This window comes from Epinephelus moara, chromosome 3 (assembly GCF_006386435.1).
Source record: "Epinephelus moara isolate mb chromosome 3, YSFRI_EMoa_1.0, whole genome shotgun sequence".
Lineage (NCBI taxonomy): Eukaryota > Metazoa > Chordata > Actinopteri > Perciformes > Serranidae > Epinephelus > Epinephelus moara.
In genome coordinates this window covers 32,729,882-32,752,704 of record NC_065508.1, presented here as the reverse complement: position 1 = coordinate 32,752,704, position 22,823 = coordinate 32,729,882, and the positions used below count along the sequence as shown (strand labels likewise).

The 22,823-nt window shown below is 39.7% G+C and overlaps 1 protein-coding gene across 3 annotated transcripts in view; it reads right to left on the bottom strand.

The window, feature by feature from the left end:
- The window catches only part of LOC126388280 (seizure protein 6 homolog), a 116,945-nt gene extending 94,680 nt beyond the window's left edge, over positions 1-22,265 (bottom strand). For all 3 annotated transcript variants that reach the window (XM_050041307.1, XM_050041308.1, XM_050041306.1), the window contains exon 1: positions 21,931-22,265. In XM_050041307.1, the coding sequence (XP_049897264.1) occupies positions 21,931-22,015 (85 nt within the window). In that variant the 5' untranslated portion in view covers positions 22,016-22,265. The remainder of the gene's footprint in view (positions 1-21,930) is intronic.
- Between the last annotated feature and the right edge of the window lie 558 nt (positions 22,266-22,823).

The window sequence follows — 22,823 nt, the reverse complement described above, 5'->3', positions numbered from 1 at the left end:
GCTGAGATCAAACAGTAGAAATTAGCAGTGCTGATATAAACCAAGATTCTGTTACTTTATCTCTCATTTCTCACCTCAGATGTTTTCAGAAATATATTTTATCTTGCTGTTTATCTGTCAGGAGACATTTTTTGTTACCAGCCGGCTGCCATGTTGTTTCCTATGTGGAAACAGCTAAGTATGTATGTCATCACCCACCAGCAGGAGCGTTTATTGGTCAGCTGCAGCACAGTGCATTCTGGTCATTGTAGGTTTTCTACCTCTTGAGCAAAAGCAAATGCAACAGCCCGTTTTCTTTTTTCTCTGTCATTTAGCACCAGTTCCAAAAGTATTTGCATCTCTCTACTGCATAGAGTCATTCAATTGAATTCTATTCTATTGATTTGTTACATGAAATCCTGAATATGATTTCAGTAAAATGAATAGGGACCACAGGGAACCATCTTTCCAGCAGTGAAATACTTATTTAACAAACCATTTAAACACATTTGTAAATTGATAATTGATTAACAGATAATTTGATATAACATAAATATATAAGCCATTGAATTAATGTGTTAATAATGAACATATCATTTTGGTGATTTGCATTTTTAGATGATTAGGCCTCACTTGATGGTCTATTATTGTGTAAGTCATTTATAAACCATTAGAGGTAATAGTCGATATATTGTATACTTACTGTATCAGTCTGTGCTAACAAAGAATTTCAAAGGCTTACTCTATACAAAACCAGCTATTGCTACAGAAAGGGATGAAAAAGCATTTAGTGTGCAGGTAAATAAACAAAATCTAAACACAAACAAAATCATCACGCCCCGATAGACTGATGTACTATGTCCAACCTTAGGGGAACTACTGAGTGTGTTGCCACATCCTCATAGTGCAGGGCAGCCACATAAATAAAGCTGAGGGTAGGTTATGGTGGTGCTATAGAATAGGAAGATCTGTGCTGTATGTCACTTTGACAAAGGGAGCAGGAGGGTAGTGCTTGATGGAGTGCACTTGTGTGAGTGAGGGCTCCAGGGTCACATGTCTTTCTGTCCTGCCCTTTGAATAGGCCGTGCCCTCCTGGTCCCGCTGGCCCTGGCTCTCCTGTCGGTACAGGTATAGCTAATCAGAGACTGTGGCATTGGGTCCATGCAGCCAGCCCTGAATAAAACATGGAGTGAAAAATTTAATCAAGAGGGGGCATCTGCGGCTGTCTCGGGCTGCTGGTACCAACACTCCAGCTATTCACCACATGTGTCCTCATACTAATGACAAGCCTAAAAGGAGGCATAGGGCAACCTCTTTTCATAATCAAAGTGTTTTTATTCATGACATGTCTATTAATTAGTTTGGAATAGTCGGCACCATGTGCTCAGGAGAATTTAAATTGGCTGAAGAGGATTTGCCCTTTCCCTGTTGAGCCAATGATTTCTTGGCAAGTCTTTATAACCAGGGAGGGACAAAGAGGGGGAGAGGAAGAGACAAGGAGATAGAAAAGGGAGCTGTGTGTGTATGTGTATGTGTGTGTGTGTGTGTGTGTGTGTGTGTTTCTTACTCTCGCTCTCTCTCTGTGAGTGACTCATAGAGCCTATAAATCACTGGGGGCAACAAAACTGAAGCTGTCACTGGTGTTTGTCCTGTTTCAATGTATCTAAGCTAGGTGTGTATATTAGTGAGAGACACACAAACACTGCTGAACTGAATAAAAAGATAACTCTCCCCAAGTGCCGCCCAGCCCATTGTACGCTTGATACGGTATGTTTCATATGTATCATATCAACGTTTTTAAAGTGACCTAGCATATGAGCTGATTTTGTCATCTGTAGGTGGAGGGGGCGATGGATGGTGTGACATCTAGGTGAGATGGCTGCCAAACCTATGTTCAAGACAAACTGTTTTTTTTTTTGTTTTTTTTCTGGCGACCCTTCACTGCGTTTCCACCGATGTATGTGGCACTGAACCAGTGTTTGTGGTACTGAACTTGGTGTTTCTACCAGAACCTGGGTGTTTCTCACCAAAATATCTTTTGGTGGCATTTTCCAGTGGTGTTTGAGCCAGTGAACCTGGGCATTTTTCATCAAACCATTCTTGTTTTTCCAGCAGCTGTTGTGCCACCAAACGTGGCTGTTTTAGGGACTAAATCTTTTCCTAACCATAATCGAGTGGTTTTTGCTCCTAAACCTAACCACCATGGAAGGGATATTGAACATGCACCTCCACAGGGGCATAAAGTGTAAGTGGGGGGGTGGTCTGGCCCTCAAAATGTCTGCAAAATGACACAAATTATCACGTACTGACCGAGAAGATGCATTAAAACCAAAAAAAGATGCAAAGGAACTGCAAAGAGACACAAAATAACTACAAAAATGGGCAAAACAACTAAAAAGATGCATCACAGCTACAAAGAGATGCAAAACAAAGACACAAAAAGAGGCTAAATAATATAATAATATAAAGTTTGTGTGTTTTGTTCCTATGTAGAAAAGGTGGAGGAAATCCTTTTGCATATCCGTGCTCAGGGGCCCATTGTTTTCTGATGACTGAGTTGCCAATACTTGTTTTGTGTTTAATTCAAAGCATTATCATAATTTTGAGATCAAATTCATGAAGAAAAAAAAAAAGCACAGATAACTTTAAAAAAAAAAATAATGCAACTCAGGTCACATTTTTCAATGAGAGACAGACTGAAGGCTTCTCATTAGGGTTTAATGATCGTGAAGGAAATATGCTTTGAGACGTCTTTAAGTAAATTAAGGAGGAAAAGTTTTTCTTTCTCCAGTAACGGTATTATATATTCATATAAATAAACGAGTAAGATCATTTGATAACACCCTAACCCTAAGTCTTGAGAGAAAACTACTAGCATGACTTGGATAATTAAATTTTTTCTCTCTTACAGCTTAATCTCTATCCTCTGTGTCTCACCTCCACAGAAAATAAGCTATTAACGTCTGTTTATGTCTCCTCACTCTCCTGTCATTAACGCTGTGCTTCAACTTCTTTTTTAACTTCTGTAACAATACACTCTGACACAATAGCATTCGTTATCTGCTTTCATTCAAACTGTGAATCAATAACACGCCACAATTTGAAACCACAACAATGGAACCTCATAAGCAACCTGTCTCTGGTACAGTTAACAAACAGGCGTGCGGTATTGACACTTGTCAAGACATAATCAGCAGTGATGTTTTAGTCATGGTGAAGGATGGAACAGGAGGCAAATTGTTTGCTAATTCTCATTTCACACTCCCAATGTGAAATCAGCCAGGCACGCAGAGCACCGGTTCCCCTACATGCACAATGGTCTGGCTCGCTGCGTAACACCAAATTATCTTTCCCTTGACTTAATTATTCATTAGGCAAACATAATTAATTTAAGAAGCTTCCCTCACAGGAAGTGTTTCAAATAAAGGCCAGAAGGACAGCTTTCTGCTTAATCATTAACTGAACACAGAGCACAGCCTGGAACCTGCAAGGGTCTGGCTGCTTTTCTGAATGTAGTCTCAAACTGTGCCAACATTGTTTTAAGCGCTAAAAAGTTGAGGCCTCGTGCAAATTTGCTCTGAGATGTCTCAGAAATGGAATACAGTATAATAAGTATGTTTGGGTTTTTTTCACCTGAAAAGAAGAACAGTTGTGTTTTCTTTACCTTAGAGTGAGCTGTTGATATTTACATAGGGAGCCGGTCGTCCTCCACAGCGATCACCATGTTGCGCTGCCATGTTTCTACAGTAGCCCAGAACAGACAAGCCAAACACTGGCTCTAAATAGGGCCATTTGCATTTTTGCATCAGCCACCATTGTTAGCAGGCCCTCAGTGATGAGCAGTATCTGAAAAAACTGTTGTATTCAGTGTTTTCACTAGTTTAATCATCAGGTCCATTTGTTTTGGAGAAGAAGAGACCTTTGCTGATAATTCGGCTGCCGTTAAAACCTCCTGAACAATGAACACTGAAGGAATTCTAACCAGGTAACGTTTCAGCAGGTTGCAATATTCAATCCTCACCACTAGATGCCACTAAATCCCCCCCTAACTCTTACACACTGTTCCTTTAATGTCTGAAATTTAATCTACAATAAACTGAGGAACAAAACTGACAACTCTTCTTACATTTGATAACACTACCTTGCTTCCACACATTATTTTGCAGGTCTCTTTGGTCTTATGTCCGAGGCTGATGCGAGACCCAGACAGAAGGATTTTCTTCTGCGGCTCCTCTCAGCCAATCCATCTCCTCTCCTACACATTTACCAGAAAACCACCCTAATTACACACACTGAGTACACAGGCACACACGCAGAAACTTTGCCCTCTTTCTTCTCCTCCTTTATCTTCCCTCCCTTCACTCAATCTTGCCGACTCTAACGGAAGCATCTCGGGGAGAAGGCACAGGCTTTGATCTATCTTCTACGTGATTCTGGGCTTTCAGATCAAGGGGCGGTTTGTCTTCAAGCTCACCAAATCCTCAGACGGCCAGAGACAAAGAGCAAACATACTGAAGTGCCTTTCCAGATCCATTTGCGTAATGGCAGAGTTGTCTGTTAGTGTGTGTGTGTGTTCGAGCATCGACCCTTTTCTGTTGTACCTCCTTGTGCCACTCTATTCCAACAATCATTACAGACTTCTTTCTGTGGTAGATATTATTATTATTATTATTATTATTCTGCCACTCTATTTTTCAGCCTTGATGAGATGTCTAAATTGAAGGACTAAGGCTTCCTTTATACCGTCTGCATTCACCTTATTTTAAGTAAAGTTTCTTAGTGGGATTACATTCTGCAAGCGAACAAATCCTAACCCGTATTACCATGGAAACAACAAGATTTTTCTTCCCCGAGGATCTATTAAAACACTTCTGTTCTGAGGATCCATTCATGAGTCAATGAAAAGGGTGAGTATGACACCTCTGTGCTTCGTCTGACAGTGTGTGTCTTGGTCAATAATTTTTGTTTTAAAGAATCGCTAAGACAAGCAGTAACCAAGGAGACATGAAGTAGTTTTGGTCACAATATATTCTTCATGATTAAAAAATGGAGTGTTCAAAATGGGGGTTGTTTTACAGTCTTCACAGATTGTAGAATAAGAAATTCAAATGTTTTGGATCACTTCCATCATGTTACTTTTTTAATAGATAGCAGCTGAAAATGTTTATCAAATACTGAAAAAATTATCAGCAACAGGCTGGATTATCATGCATGTTCATCTTAAGAAAGTTTGTCTGTGGCTTCTGTTTACTCAGCGACTAGGAGAATAAAATGCCAAACATCATCTTAACATCAAAGATGCTCTGACGAATCAGTTAAGTAATTACTGCTATTTTAGATACTGAGGCATCACTCAGTTTGCAACACTGGGCCTCATGCAAGAAACAATATACAAACAAATTTTCTCTTACTTTTGTACTTACCCACAATTCGTTCGTATTTTGTCAGTAACCACTGATTTCTGGGATTTACTATTTTTTTCTCATTTTTGCTCTTCTCTTAGGTAAGAAAAAATCTTACGAGATTGAAAGCAGTCTTGCAAAGGGAAAAACATTTCACTTTTACAGTCCACAAATTGTTGTTCAACATAAGGAGAATTTTTTATATCTGAGGAACTTTTTTTTAAAAACAAATGCATGAATATAAATAATATAATCAAATTTAGATTATGTTTTAGAGTAATTATAATGGTTGGATTGTTAAATTTCAGGGCTAATGAAATACTAGTTAGCCAAATGGTCCCAATTAATGTTATTTCAGTTACTGTGCATCCCTCTGCTGACATGTGCTCGAAGTAACTAAGTACATTTACTTAAGTACAAATTTGAGGATTTTTTACTTAACTCAAGCATTTGAAACTCTTTCCGCTTCAGAGACTCCACTAAATTGATTCATTAATGTATAATAGTTCCTAATAAACAAATTAAGATTTTTGCGCATGAGTAACATAAAAATATACAAGTTCAGCTGAAACAATAAGCTGATTGATTTGAAAATTATTTGGCAACTATTCTTACAATCATTTATGTCATTTTTCATGCAAAAACTTCTAATTGTTCCAGCCTCTAATATGTGTATGAGGACTTTGTGTTTTTTTTCCTTTTGATTATGTTTATTATTTTGATTTATTACATTTATTTTAACTTCTGCATGAGTACTTTTACTTTTAATTGTTCAATACATTTCCCTGATTGTGCTTCCATACTTTTACTTAATTAAGTAGTGTTTTCGATGCAGGGCTTTCATGAGTCACAAAGTATTTTTACAGTCGGATATTAGTACTTTTACTTGAGTGAAGAATTTGAATACTTCCTCCACCACTGCCGCTGCAATATTTACAGCATATGATTTTCCTGCAATACCAGCACTTACGCTCTAGAAAATCACGTTTACTTTGTTTAAATTTATTTAACAGTACGACAATTACTACTGCAGATGTTCTTATTTTTTTCTTTTGCTGCCTTTTTTGGTGGCATCTCTAAATCTTGGGCATGTGCCAGAGTCTTTTTTTTTTTTTTTTTAAGATATTTTTTGGGGCATTTTTGCCTTTAATGCACAGGACAGGTAAGTATGAAAGAGGGAGAGAGAGAGGGGATGACATGCAGCAAAGAGCCGAACCCGGGCCGCTGCGGCAACAGCCTTGTACATGGGGCACCTGCTCTACCACTAAGCCACCGACGCCCCAATGTGCCAGAGTCTTTGCACATGGCACAACACCTGCCCTTATATAGTGTTTAGGGGCGTTACGTATGACAATAGGTTACTTACGATCAAGTCGGATTCATCATTGAGCATACATGCGTAAGAGCAGAAAATTAAGAGAAAATAATGAGATATTAAAGAGAATGTTGCTGCATGAGGCCCACTGTCTCCTACAAATTGCGTTTATATGTAACTGCTTTCTTAATTTGTTGTTGTGGCAATGTAATCACTAATTAGGTCCCTAATTATGTTCCTTTGCAGTAACAAAACACTACATTCATATGCATGGGCTTTGGAAAACAGTTGTTGAAGAGGATGGGGGGCATATACAGTTAAGTGCAGGACCTTGACAACAGAACTTCAGGTTCATGTCTAGACTCCTACCTTAGGTTTAGACAACAAAAGCACTTTGCGTATACAAGGGAAAGTTTGTGATTTTGGTTAAATGACAATGAAAAAGGTATTTTAACAAAATAATGTTGTAGTCACTACATCTGGATACTGAACTGCAATATTGCCCATTCTGGCGGGAAAAAAATGAAATGCATTTTCAGTGAATATTTTGCTGATATGTTCAGTCTAAACATTTTTTGCGACTTGCCAGACAGCCTAAGTTTGTCTGTATATTTTGCTATGCAAAAGAAAATAATACGAGGGCCTATTACTCTGAATTTAAAGTCAATGAAAACAAATCTGATCCTATCACATTTTATTTGTACTATGGTTCTGACAATACTTCACTTTGCCGATACATCATTTTCAAATACAGTTTATTCCTTTTTTTGCTAGTTGCCATGGCCATTGTTAGAGTTTTTCGTTCTAGCCACAAATACATTTAAATAATCATTTTGAGTTGTTTGAGAAACTGTGACCATCTAATCCCTGTAGATCCACCCCCTTTTTGCACGCGCTGGCATGTAGAGGCAAATGAGTGGGAAAAAAACAACGCTTTAGAATCAGTTTGAACTCCTGCCTTCAAATTTGTCCTCATATTTGCTTTCATAATCAGTTTGGACAGACCGGATTGTGCTGTGAAATGAAATGTGAGCTTGCAAATCCCATTGGATTATAGGGTGACAAATCCAGTTGGCTTGAAACCTTTCTCTTATCTCTACTTTCATTTACAGTTGAGAGCAGTAAATATGAGGAAAAAGTCCACAGTTTAAGTTTGTCAGAGTTAAAAAATGGGGGCGAGAGCACAGAGCACCCCCACTAATGGCAAGGGGATACTGAGATAGAGAGTGCACACACAGACAATGAAAGGAAAGGCTGCAGAATAAAATGACTCCAAAATCGCAACAGACGTTTAATCCAATTTGCTTGGCAGTTGGAGCTGTGTAAAAATCACATAGTGGTTTGTCCTCTATAAAAGCCATAGGGATGGCTATATGCCATCCAAATAGGCAATCCCAAAACACCAAAAGCAGAATTGATCAGCAATCAAACAAGAGAAAGGCAGATTCAAAGCGAATCTATTGCAGCCAAAAAGCAGAAATCAACATGCCAGAGTAACAACAGGGTCGACTGGGAGGAATGAAGCAATCTTCTTCAGTTTAACATGTTTATTTTTTATCTTAGATGACATGTCGGTCAAATACCTTGTCGAAGATCATTCAAGTTATCATTATCAGACTTGATTTTTTACAGTTTTTCTCTCATGTTTGTGAAGAATTTTGGAATGAAATCCCTCAACATCTTCTCTAAAATTATAATTCTGCCTGAGACAAAATGATAAAATACAGAAAATATCACAGACACAGACCTTAAAATCTGATAAAGCTCCCTGGAAGTCAAACCATGCTTTATCTCGTTTCTGTATTCTCTCCATGCTCCTGAAACATTAAACACACTATAGGCTCACTTACACTGCTTAAACTATGTTACTGGGAGCTGCCTCCTCCCTCCTGTCTCTGCATTACCTTTCATCACTACCTCAAATGTGCATCCACATGCAGAGCCGCGGCTCCTGGAGCGGGGCCAAGGGAGCGTCCCTACAGCCTCTCAGCAGAAACAGCTTTGTCAAACTCAGTTAGCCGCCTCCAAGGGGGGAAACACCTCTTTCCACAGTAATACTCCAACTATTCACATCATGCCCCTGCCTCCGCCTCAGCCACCTCATCAATCCACACAGCAACAAAGGTAAACAGCCTCGCACCTTCCAAACAGAGGCCCGCGCTGCTTTGTTGACACAGTGTATGTGCAAAGCGCCTGCACAGTGTGAGCGACTCACAGGACAGACTGAGCTTCATTTACAGAAGGTAATTGCACTGGAGCCAAGTGGTGCACTTTTGTGATGAGATTTTTCTCCCAGCTTTGCTAGAACCTTGTCTAGATTTGTTTACTCGCTGGATGAAACTACTTTGACAGGGACATATAATAAGTTGAGCTAGACACAAACATGTCACCTTCAAGCAGGAGCGGTCACTGACATTGACAGGCTATTTACCAACTGTCTCCCTTATTGTGTATACCTTGGCATGAAATAACGTGACATTTGTCTGGTCAGGATCTCTTAAGATGCTGTGAATGGAAATGCTGATGAATATTAACATTTTCAGGGGTACGGCTTTGAGCCCTGTTGGATCCCACATGCTCTCATGGTCTTGTTAAGGCACTCTAGATAAAAGCATTGACCAAGTGGTGTATCTAATGTTTTCCCTAATATAAACGGAAGGGGAGAAGATTCCCCACTACTTTGCTTTCATTTCTCTCCCTGTCTCTGTAACTCTGCTCTCACTTTTGCACCCTCCTTGTCAAATTGTTTATAACCTGCTACCTTAGTCAAGCCGAGGCACAATTCTTGCCGTGAAAACACAGGATATACCCTCACAGCTGTGATCTCATTGAAGATGTTCTACTCCTCCCAATGTGAAATCTGCAACTTTAATGCTATACTATGTACATGTTCCTCAGTCTGAATACAGCATAGAAAAAAACCCGAGAAACTCATGTTTTAGCACAATGCTGAGTAAATCAGCGTCACCCCTTGTGCGGAGATAATAAGTGACAGACACTGTGTACTTGAGAGTGTAACCCACTCATTGTCTCAGCAGCTGTCCTCACATGCAGCAAAGACGGTTTTACTCATTTTGTCCTCGCGAAAAACACAGGATGTGGCAGAACATTTCATTCACAATACAGCAATGGAAATGGAGAGAAACTCAAGAAGTGGTAATTTGAAGCAGCATGGACACTTGCTCAAAAAAATGCCCCCGGATGATCTTTCACAGAATATTTTTTCTCCTTTTCCCAAGGCTGCTTGCTGATAAACATCTGGGTTTTTTGTTCCTGCAGAACAGGCTCCACTAAAAGAGACCAGAGATGTGTTTATGATGCTACTCATGTTGATAGAGGAAAAAATAAAAAAAGGCCAGCTCAGAGCTCATCTGCTGAAAAGGATAAATCGGAGGCATTCGCTTTGGTTCTATTCACGCTGCCTCTTCAAACTAGTAGTGATTGCAACATACACACAATAAAAGGCAGATGCATGGAGTTTCTAAGGGCAAGGGAACTGTGCCATTTACGTGTTGTCTCTGATTCTAAATATAAGCATCCAGAAAAAAATTATCACTTCTTTGAAACTGGTGCATTTCATGGCAGCACAGCATGGCACTATGCCTCACAGCTAGTTGGATCTGAGTTAGTTTCTCTTTGTAGACTCTGCCCTAAAGTACATGCTGAGATAGATTGAGATATGCTCTTGGCCTTGCTGTCCACTTCAGTTCAACCAGAGGTAGGTCAGTTTATTGTTGTCATAAGAGAAATTAATTAATTACCTTAATTGGGTTACAAGATAAAGATGGTTTCAGATGAAGCATTAACGATCATCGGTTTACCTCACTCATATAAATCAGTGATGTGATTAGCCATTATCCATTAAATTTGACACAAATATCTCTATTAAGTTCACTGATGCATGTTTTAATTTATTAGCAGCGAATAGAATAAGCAATGGTTCAGTTAGCAGGCATTTCCACCAGAGGTTAAACTGATGTCATGGTGACGTCTGTGCCGACCTCCTTTATCTGTTTCTCTCACTTTCTGTGCATGCGTACTTGTATTAATCATGTTACTGGGACAGAAAAACTTACACTGTTCTTCTTCTTCTTGAAGATCTATATGGCTCTTATGTCTGTATGCAAAATATGAAGCTAGATCCAGCAGTGTTAGCTTAGCTTAACAAAAACAGGTTTCTAATTTGACATTTTTCGCCTACATTTCTGCTTGTGTAGCCTCCAGATTAACCTAAAGAGACATAATGTGATGATTATGGAGCTTTAGAGGTGCCATAAAATGGATTTTTGACTTCTGACAAAGCCAGGCTAGTTTTGAACCTTGGTTACACTTTTCATGCTAACACACGTGAACTCCAGGCTGTAGCTTTATATTTAGCATACAGTAATGAGAGAGTTATGAATCATCTCATTTAACTCTCAGCAAGAGAGTGAATGTGGGCAATAGGTTTGTTTCACATCAGACATTTTAACATAAAAACACAGGTGTTACGGATAACATTAATAGAGTGCCCCAGGAGGGAGTCATGAACCCAGAAATGAGTTAGCATTTTAACACCTGCGGTTTCCTCATCTTAAAATCAGTGGGGTTTTTTTTTTTTTTGGAGGTGTTTGATTCGATGCCTGAAATAAGGTCTGTGGTTAATACAAGCTTAAGAGACTTTCACATTTTGTTTGATGACATAAAATATGTCATTAAATACCCCACTTGTAAATTTTGAAGCCTTTTAGTGTCCTAAAAAAGACAGTTGCTAACAAGTAGCTAAATGAGACTACAGAGCGTCATCAAGCCAAACATGGATTTACAGTCTGGTTGTGGTGGCAACGTTGAAGATATGCGACTGTTGGCTCATAGCCTAACTTTAGCTTTTCACTTCTGGCGATTGCATTTATGATTCAAAAATTATAAAAGTGGTGTTCATTTGTGAAGATTATCTTCCTGGACAAAATATGCAAGTATCATAAACTTTTGTTTGCTCAAACCTTATTTTCTGCAATAACCCAAAATATAATGGAAAATATCTCATTGGGTCTTTGTCGAGGGAACCAGGGCGATGTTAACTTCCATGTTGGCCTACAAAAAAGTAATCCCTGCAGCACTCTATGATGGCTATGCTCTGTTCAAGTGTCCCAGTAAACCATGACAGTGACACAGTGAGCCAGAATGCACAACACCAGGACCCTGAAACTGAAGCAGCTAAAGGGGAAGTTGGCCATCATTAATTTTATTATTAGCACCTGTGCTTTTCCTTCTATGACACGTCAAAATGTCTTCCATGCAAAAAAGGCCTATTTGTCACCTGTCCACCAGGTGTCATTAGTGTATTCCTGTCCAGCACACCTGTGGCTCATCCCTCATCAGTCCTTGTGATCTGCTGCCTGCCTCGCCAGCTGCATCTCATTACAACCTGTTTTTGTCAGATCACCTCACTTTTCCCAGTTCCATTGTCTGTGTTTGTCTACCTGTCTGCCTACGTGCTTGTTTCCTGTTGTTACCTTTTGACTACATGTGCATTTCTGTCTTTTTTTCCCTCCCTTCTTGCAAGTTTACAGTAAAGTTTCTGTCATATCAAGTGCCTACCTCAGTCTCCCGCCTGGTGTTTGCAAAATTGGGTTCAAAAGTGTGTCAACTGCTTTTCCACTTTTGTGGAGATGTTTTCTCTCTCTTTTTTTTCCTTGGTCATAAATGTGGATGGTGCAAGATGCAGTTGTGGTTCCACGCAGTTGGCAGGTGATTTCACCCTCTGGGCTTTTACCAATATATACTTACATCATTTGTACTGAATCATGTATAAAGAAGAACGTAATAACAAAATATAACGTTGGCTCAGTATGTTCATATGTTTACCTAGATCTGTTACACGGTGAACATCTGTCTATAAATAAACTGTAGATTCATAGTATCAAGTTGTTTACTTCTCTCACTCAAATGAACCACTCAACAGTAGCCAAAAGGTTGGTTCGCAGTCAATGATGCATGAATTACACCCCTGAGGAGCTGATAAATTTAGAGTTAGAGAAAGTAAATGGACAAGTGTGGAGATTCACCAAACCAGATATTTATAGTTAGATTAATCTGTGGCTAAAATAAGCTGCTGCAATAATATTAACCTTATTATTTGTTATGGTAATCACATAAAATATATACAGTTTATACATGCTTGATTTTATTTGGATAAATTTACCCCCAAATTTACCAATCATGGCTTAGAGTAAGAGTAATTGACATTATGTGAATACTACAAATCACGAGGCCTATTCCCACCAATTCTTTTCATGAATACTTTGCTTTACTATGCACATACTATGAAAGGTTGTAAGAGGTCCAGTCTTTGGCAAGGATCATCCCCCACTGTCAGAATTCCTTTTCTCTGTTTGCCTTCATAATTCAGACTTAATCCTTGGAAGCACACCCAGCCAGGCTTCATGGACTGAATACATGCTCCTCTCGCAAGCTGCTGAGCAGCATTTACGAACTGATTCCTGGGTTAAAACAGATAAAATCAAAGTCAAATGAGGATTTCTCTTTTCCTATATGTTTTGGATTCAGAGGCTTAAATGATAATATATTCATATAATTTAAATATATACTATGCTCTATGAATGTGTGGGCTGATGGGATTCAGCAAATCAGCCAACAACCAGAAGGCAACCAGGAGATGGCCGGCATAACAAGAGAAAATATATGCACACACTCGCCTCTAAATATACACTACAGACATCTATTCCCATGCAATCATAGTGACCTCACATCTGAACCAAAATGACAGCTATAATGCACAAAATGCAATTTAACTAATAATAAAACTGTACAACTTAATGTCTGTCCTTTTCAATCAAGTGATTTTTCCACAAAAGAAATGCTTTAAGAAGGGGCGTCGGTGGCTTAGCGGGTAGAGCCGGCGCCCCATGCACAAGGCTGTTGCCGCAGCAGCCTGGGTTCAAACCAGCTTGTGGCCCCCTTGCTGCATGTCACACACCCGCCCCCCCTGGCATACTTTGGTTTCATTTTTCTACACTGGGAGTAAGTGAAGACACATTGTCTATCTTTATATGCAGTCACTGGTTTGAATACAAAGTACAGCTCAGGCTGAGGTCAGTTTTATACATATTTGCTCCCAATATCTATCTAAAATAAAGGGGAAATTTCAATATTGACCTGATGGAGGCACAAGAGAAAATATCAGGGATCACAAAAGCCAGCAGGTTCCATCCTCTGGGGATCATGAATATCTGTAATAAATTTAATGGCAATCCATGTCTTTATTTCACAAGCTGGAATGCAAAAAGAGAAGGAACACAGACAGATATTAAGCAGTGAGTTACATTATGTCCCTGTCAAGAGCATTGTTTGGAATACAAAGCTTTCCCTCCACCAATAGGACTCCAGCTTTTACCACTAAAAGCTATAGTCCAGCAATCATTGACGTGGTGTAACAGAGCTCCAGCTGTTCCCTGCTAAGTAATCCATTCTTAAGAACGAATATTCTTTTTAAAGGCTGCTCGCTGCTTTGACAGATGAGAACGGCCACAATGAGCTGGCTCTCCATCACCAAGAGAGAAGCGGAGGCAGAGGACTGCCTTATAACTGACAGACAATTGCCTGACCACCCGGCAGTTGTTCGGACTGACAATGTTCGATATTTTGAAGATGGCAGGCGATGTTAGAACCTCTAAATTATACACAAGGTCCTCTGGGACATTGCTCCAATACGTCTCACAAGCACAAGGCTCAGGGTTACATCACGGCCCTCTGCTCTGTGTCTATATTGTCTGGACTGGGCAAAATGTTTTGGAAATGGCCTGTGATACTTTGCTTCACTCAGACATCTCCCCAATTTCATTTCTATGTGTCTTGTATGTGTGTATTTCAGGCTTATGTGTGTGTGTATAGAATAAAAAACGAAAAAAACTGAACCCCTCTCCCTGAGATTAATAAAGCAATTCTTCTTCTTCATTCTTTTCTTCCTTTTCTTTTTCCTAGCCAGTGTTTCAAACTCTGTTCAGTGGGATGTTACGTCAGTGATCAGCTTGTCATAGGCAGCACTTGACTTGATCTTGAAAATATACAACTCCTGAAATAAAATCAAGCCAGATGTGGAATGAAAAGCAGACAAGCTGCAGCTATAAATGCAATGTGTTCCCCAGCGTCCTGCACACTTCCTCCGCTTATGTTTGTCTTTGACTATTTTCAATTACTCATGGAGCTACTATCCCCTCCCCTGATCTATCCACAACATTGTTATCTTTCGCTGCTACTTATAATATGTTTACTCATCCTGATGAATTCAATTACATCTTTTCAGAGGAAATTACTGTGGGGGTGGCTCAGCCTGCCAGAGGTCAGCACTAACTGTGAATACTAAAACTACTCCCCCAAACACATTACACAGCCTATTACCTGCTGCTTTTCACCCAGCACTCTCCGACCCTACATAAGCCTTCCCACAGCCACAGATGAAATGCTTTCTAGATGGGATGTGGCGTGGAGAAGAGGGGAAGAGAGCTGGAGCTGTCCCCAGGCCTAATCGTTTCAGAGAGCCATCCCCACTGCAGCCGCAAAAGCCGCCAGTCCTGATTAGAGAGGTGTGTACATGGCCAGGCAGAGCGTGAAAGGTGCGGAAAGGAGGCTTGGCCTGGAGGTGGGGGGGGGGGGGGGCAAACCATGCCGACTCTTTTTTTTCAGTGGACGACTGGTGGGATCGATAAGGCGCAAGGCCAAAGGCAAAGCAGGTAAAAGTAAGCCAGCAACGCAACTGCCCTGACAAAGTGGTAGACATCGCTTCATTTAGGGTTTTGCTAAAGGGGTACTCTTCACTTGGAATAAATTAAACGTGCCCCCCCACCACCACCACCACACACACTCACGCACATACACAGCTTCCTTCCCGGAGTCCATTGCCCTCTCTGTTGGATGCCCTGCCCCTTTGCTCTGGGAGGGAGATTTCATAAGCGGAGCAGCTCTGGGTGCCTGCGTCCGATCCTGGGGAAATTTCTCGCCTTCGCCGAGAATACATGCTGACAATTTCATCATAAACGGGTTACGTTAAATCTCTGAGGAGATGATTGTGTTGAGACAAAACACAGGCTGTTGGAGAAGCCTCTCACATAATAATCTAAACACAATAACCCATTTCAGGTCCATCCAAACTGCCAAAGTGATTAAATAAACAGGATGAGAAATGCTTTCAGGAAAAAGCATCCTCCTCTGCATTGTTGTAATTTTTTATATATGGTAACATTTCACATTTTTCTGTGCACTGTATTGTACAGATATACTGTATTTTACTTTAATTTTTTATACATTGCATGCATAATTACACTCAAACTTACCTGGGATGCGAGCTTACACTATATGCACAACAAGTTAATGTATGAAAAGTAAATTATGTTGCTGAAAAAATTACATAGTTGCTGTATACTCTGTGTCGGTCTGTGTTTAAACATACATTTCCTTGTAGAGAAATTATAAAGTGGCATTTTGCTGTATTCTGAATCCAGTTCTAATGCTCCTATAGGTGTTGACTTTTGGGGGGGGGGGGCATGAGCATGTGCATGTGTCCCCTCTAATAAAAACATGTAAGTACTTTTACTTTGACAAAATTATTGACATTTGCACCATGAATTGATGCACAAAAATTTACCAGAAAGCAGAGAAATAAGTATTTAATGCTCACATTTTTCTTGTGGAGGAACCCCAAACCCCCCATTTAATATGCGTCCCCCTCTAATGTTAAAACAAACCAATGCCCATGATTGCTTCACTGGTTAATGGTCAAATCAGTGCGAACTGGTGTTTAGAGATTTAGAAAATGTAGTGTATGCAGAAATGAGTAACAGTATGCTTAGATATACACAATGCCAGCAGGGCAGGAAAAAATTAAAAAAAAAAGCCTTTTTACATGATCTCTGTGCTGTAGAACAGAATCAGTTTAGTTAATTAGTTAGTTTACCCCAAAACAAGGACACTAAAATGTTCAGTTACTCAAGGGCAAACAAATGCCAGCCACACTCATCTCTGAGTCTCCCTTAAGATGGAATGAAATGCAAAACGTTGAATAAAACAGGACGGAGGAAAGAGAACCTGACAAAGAAACCAATGATAAAAATACTTATTTCACTATTCATACAACATAGCGGTTTGCCCTCGTTTTTTAAAGCTGATGCTGCATTTTGACCAAACAGTAAGGATACGAGGAAAAAAATTAAACTACGTGTCCAACCACTTTATGTTCTTTGCATCTGAATTTTAATACTGAGCTGCAGATTTAGCTGAAGTACAGCCCGATTTAGTGAGAGCAGAGCACAAGGCTTTATTTTCTATAGGGTAAAACCAGCTGTTGGAGACCCATTCCAAGAAAAACAGTGATGAAATCCAAAAAGATCCTTGCAAAAATACTCCTCTCCTCTGACAAATAAAGCTCCGCACTTTTGAGGAAGAAAATATATGAGGCAATGACTCAAATTAGGATGCATAGAACATTCTCACGGAGCGAGAGAGGCATTTGCACATGAAGAGTTGAAAATGAGTCGCATTCAGCCAAGCTGTGAGCTCCACCTAGGAGGCAGTGAAAGAGACCGAGACAGGCACAGAGAGGGGCTGAGGCAGGCAGGCGCCAAGCCTTGAAGAGGGGCATTCTGGCATAATGACTCTCATTTACCATTGACAGGCCTTGGGAAAGTTAAACTAATTATGACAGCACACAGATGCTGAATAGCCCTTGATGAAGTTAATCACTGGCAATCCAACAAACAGGTGTTGAATGATTTCTGTTACCACCCCTGGAATTATAAGGATGTTCTGATTTTTCAAGCGTGCCGCTCAAAACAACAATCTATCCTAAAGTGTGCTGTCTTATTCCTGGCAGATTTCATGCCCAGTTATGAATATGAACAACATCTCCAAAGCTGCAGAAAACTACATTTGCAACCTGAAATGTCAGTGAGACAAACACTGAGATTTACTGTTGAGTTGAATGAGTACACACAAAACGTTTTTTGAAACATGAAATTCGCATTCTTCTGTGGTAACTGGTGTAAACACAAAAGCAGGCCCACAGAGATGTCCACCCTCTCTGTGAGTTCAGTATCTCAATTACTATTAGTGCTGCAGTTATCTAATATTAACCTCAAGTCAAAACCAATACAGAGTTTTAGTTTGTTTTGTCCTGTTCATTTTAGCATGATAGATTTAATAGCATAAGAACAATGTCTCTCTCCATGTGAACTGGGTGCAGAACGGTTGTTTTACACAATCTAACTTGCAATATGTCATAATGATAAACAACATTTGTCAGATATTGTAAATCTAAGACTTACCAGAATTCACAACAACACATTCTCAAAACCAATAGTGGCATGTCAAGGAGAGCTCTGTCAACGAGGGGGAGATCATAACTCATTTTAATGAGCTTTAGGATACATAAAACATCCCTTTCTCCAACTCCCAGATCGCTACAGATCATTGTTAACAGGCGGAGATAATGTCTAAGCATAAAGATAATGGGCTCGGCTCAATGTCGTTAAATTGTGTAAAACTTCAAGTGCCACGCCAAGGCCAACAAAAACTCTCCGCGCTGAATGGATGCATGATTAGCTATTAATGATCTGTAAGGGTTTTATCAAACGTATTAATTTGAATACTTTTGCAGAATTGAGTTATTATTGAGAGTGACAGATTAGTAAGTAAGTGCAGACTCAGAGCACTGACTGTTCAGAGTGGTTATTGTTTCTACACAGATTTCTTGTACAGTGTATGTTCCTTTAATATTTCTGATATAATTTCTGAACTGGTGCTGTAAAAGTAAAAGCACTTACATCTGTGAACATGCTTTATATTCGAGTGTAAATCTGATTGATACCTTTTATGACAAGTTCAAGCTGTTGCCTTCAGGTCGTCTGTCCTTGTAAATGTTCGTAACAAGTTCTGTCACTATGTCGCTCGGAGATCCGCACTGAGATAATTAAAGGCCCGTAGCGTTCTCACGCAGTACTAAGTATTACTTGTTGCAATTTGGTAATTGCATCCTCAAAACACTGATGCGGGCTGCTGTGCATGAGCAGCTCTATTTATTACACATACCTCACCAATTCAGTAAAAATCACCCTGACTTAATTTTAAGTCTCATGGAGTGTTTATATTTTAATTAGATTTAACATTGATTAATACATTTTTCAGTATTTTTCATAATTTTATGTATATTGTGAGACAGATTCTATCTCAGGACACAGATGGAGCACATCACTGAATTTCAGAGTCACGAACCATTCAAAAAAACAAAACTTAAATGCAAGAAATCCATGCAAAGCCTTCTCAGAACTACTGAGTCACTTTTTCCATTCGACAAAAACACAAGAGAAGGCTTGAGGACAAACTAAATGAAAATGCCTCATGAAAAGCACGGGACAGATTAAGGGGCTGTCCATTTCATTTTGTTTGTTGTTTTTGCAGTAAAAGGTGTACATAAAGAACTGAGAGGTTCTGATCAGAATTTCAATGATCCTCCTTCAAACTGTTTTTCCTGTCTCTCCCCACATGACCTCATCGTATTAATGGGAAAAATAAATTAAAGTGACAGAAGGGCTGACCAATTCATTTGAAAAGCAACATTATTTTTTACAACCATGGACTTTGCGCCTACAGTCCTATGTCCCGTGTTTTTAAACATAGTCAGTAGGTAATTATTTCTTGCATATTAATATTTCCTTGCATCATTTGAATGTTCTGAAATAGCTCATGCTAAAAATATAGTCAGGACACGCTTTGCAAGAAATGCTTTTTTGTAATATGTAAAACGTCTTAATTCCATCTGCTTCTGACTCAAAAGGTGTTAAAAGTTAGAAGCCAGTTAAATGAAGTATACATACAAAACAAAAAAGAAAATCAAGACAAGTCGATTTGTGTGCAGTGTGATGTTTTTAAACAGCAAAAGTAGCTGAAATATGTGATGCAAATAGAAAAAGTAAGGAGCAGTGCAACTAGGACGGAAAAGAAAAATAACCCAGCGTTTAAGAAACAATCATCTGCATGCAAATTTGATTAAGCAACACCTTTTACTGAATTGATTAACTGAAAAAGACATTTTTTACACAACAATGTGAATGTGCACACTGTGGATGGGAAAACAATGTCACAGTTCACCAAATTTTGCAAAATGTCTCTAGTCCCTGGTGCTCATGACAGTGAAATGGATGGGTGTTTGTCTTCCCTGCTAGGTAACAGACAGAAGTTCACAACAACAGGCTCTGCCACAAATGATACATTAAGACCTCGTCTGAACAAAACCTCACTTGCTCCCCTGCATGTCTCCACACTGAAACTCCCAACAATGCCAAAACATCACAACCACAAGAATTAAAAATTGAAACGGCCAGCCATGGAGAGTATACTAAGACGTGAACATTTGCTGGCTAAGCAACGGCAGAGAATTCACTAATGGAAGCTGTTAAATTTTATTTTGCTCTAAAAATAGTGCATTGTGCATTTTCCCTCTCCCTAGAGTTTTGTGAGCAAGCAGTGCAGGTGTGTCTCTGAAACACTCAAAAATTCATCTCCTACTTATGAGCAATACTGCACAGTATGTGTTTACTCATAAAAGTTAATCAAACAGTTAAGCAATACAAAATATCTTCGCAGGGTGTTGGGCTATATCACAAATAACTAGATTATGTTATGAGGTTCTGAAATTCCATATTGATGTGATGCAGCACCTTTCCTCCACTAGACATCCACCAGCAGATGTTTTGTTGATCGTGTAAAATATTGGTTCAGGCTCTGGTCCAGAATTGGTTTTGGATGGGCTGAGATGTAATGACTGCAACGGCCCAGGCTATGTGAATTCATTCTCACAATTATTGCATTGTTTAGTTATCACTTGTCCCTCATCAATGTGTTCATTTTCAACATGAAACAGGCAGATTTCGTAAAAGGCTTCATCAAAAAGAGGATGTAGGAAAGCATTCAGTTAACTGTCACTTATTCTGCGTGATGCTGAAGGACTGTGATACAAAATGATGTGACACTTAACTGATGTCATGTTGATGGAAAAGGGTGCAACGTCTTATTTCAACTATATAAGCAACACTTAATCCTGCTCAGGTGAATAAGAATGAATGTAAATATATATTTGTAATGTTTTGGCTGCACATTGCATGTCATTACTGACATACTGCATACTGCACAGACTATCTGCCCCTTGGAGGTGGCTCGTGTCTATGTCCAACTGCTTGACAAAGAGTAGATATGGATCAACAGAGAAAGGTGGGGGGAGCTGGATGTGAGTAAAAATGTGCAGACAAGCTGAAACACAGGTAGACCAACAGAATGCATAGTTAGAAAGATAAAGGGAGAGTGGGAAGCACAATAGAGAAATAATTAGGACAAGGCCACTGTGCATGAATCCGTTGCCGCTTTCCCACAAGCACTCAACTGTGTCAAACAGCTTGGTCAATAATCTTCAGCAATTCCTGAGGATTAGAGTCTTATTACCGAGCACCGTCTGTCACACAGACCTCAGTGCCCAAAACGAGTCACTTCCTGAATGTTTACTCCGGATTTCAACACATAAACAAACATCTGACTGGAAAAAAAAATCTGATCCACATTAGGTGGAATATGCTTGAGAATAGTGTTTAGTTTGGGAATAGCTTGTGAAGTTGTGGTTTCCCCATGGGGGTTTGTCATCCTATTACTGTGGCCATATGTGTGTGTGTGTATGTGTGTATAGACACAGCAATCTAAAGAGGTTCTGTAAGTTGTGATTGACAGCAAACCGTTATGTAAGTGACTGTTAAACACATTATACCCAGTGGCAAGATGTCAGGATCTATAACGTATTATTAGCTATACTCTGTGTGCAGTATGAAGCCACTTGAAAGCTGATTTTCTTTATTATGCTGCACGCTTCTAATTTAATATTTAAGTTATCTCCAAAGAGTAGTAGATTAGAATGTGTGCAGATAATTAACGGGAGTGTCTCTGTGGACTTCAACTTTTAAACCAGCAATACCGTTGTTCCTTTGGCTTGGTTTTAACCAACAAATTGTAAACTTAACATCAAATAGATCATTCTGTGAGGACTCCACACACCCATATAGGCTGCACACTTGTAGATCTAACAGCGGTGGACCTGGTGTCATTGCCCAGCACTCAGCTCTACCTTCGCTTGGTGTAGTTTGACAGAAGGAAGTAGACGGAACAATCCCCGCAAAGTGCGTGCGAGACCCAAGTTCTTACCTTGTCCATGTATTTCGGCCACGGCAGCAGCGAGGAGCAAAACCGCGAGGAGGGTCTTCAATTGACAGTCCTGTCTCATACACATGTCTACTAAAGTGGAGGTCGCTCTTAGCGTGGCTACAGAACACGTCCTTATGTTGAGAAAGAATACTTCCAGGGGCTTAAATAAAACAAGCAAAGGCGAGAATTCAAACGTGCGCAAAACACAAAGAGAGCCGCGCGCCTCGCTGTTGCACTTCCTCTATAATTAACGGAGTGAAGACAGTCGAGAATTATCAAGTGAAACGCGGAGGTCCCTTTTTAATTTGGACGCTCAGTAAGCGGATTCCTGTCTGTGTGAGCAGTCGGCACATGGAGAGAGAAGGCAGCCGAGGCTTCAGCACCGCGGACAGCTCCTAGCGTCAGCTCATGGAACAGCCCCCTCCAAGTTAGTTAGGGGAGTTCAGATACAGTGCTCTCTGCATTGCCTTTGAATTTCCTCATCATACCTTCAGTTATTTTTAACAGCACAGCCATTTTAAACGTATATCGTCTTATTGAGAATATTTATGGAGTATTTCCATCAATTTAACAGTCGCAATGAGGTTCAGGTCTGCAGACAATTCTACATTTGCGTATTTAGATGCATATTTATATTTATTAGCATATCTAATCCTTTGTACAAACACAGTCTCGGTGAGACAAGACACCTGTGCACAGGAGAACATATACAATCTGAGCATGGACACAAATGCAGACACAGTTTACTTACAACAATGATTACACATTAAGAAAAACATTTACAGTTAGTAGCACTTAAAGTGTTGGGAATAACACTTTAGAATCCTCAAAAGAAATTAGATATTTTGATTTCAAAACTCTTTGTAGCTCATTCCATGGGCGGATTATGACAC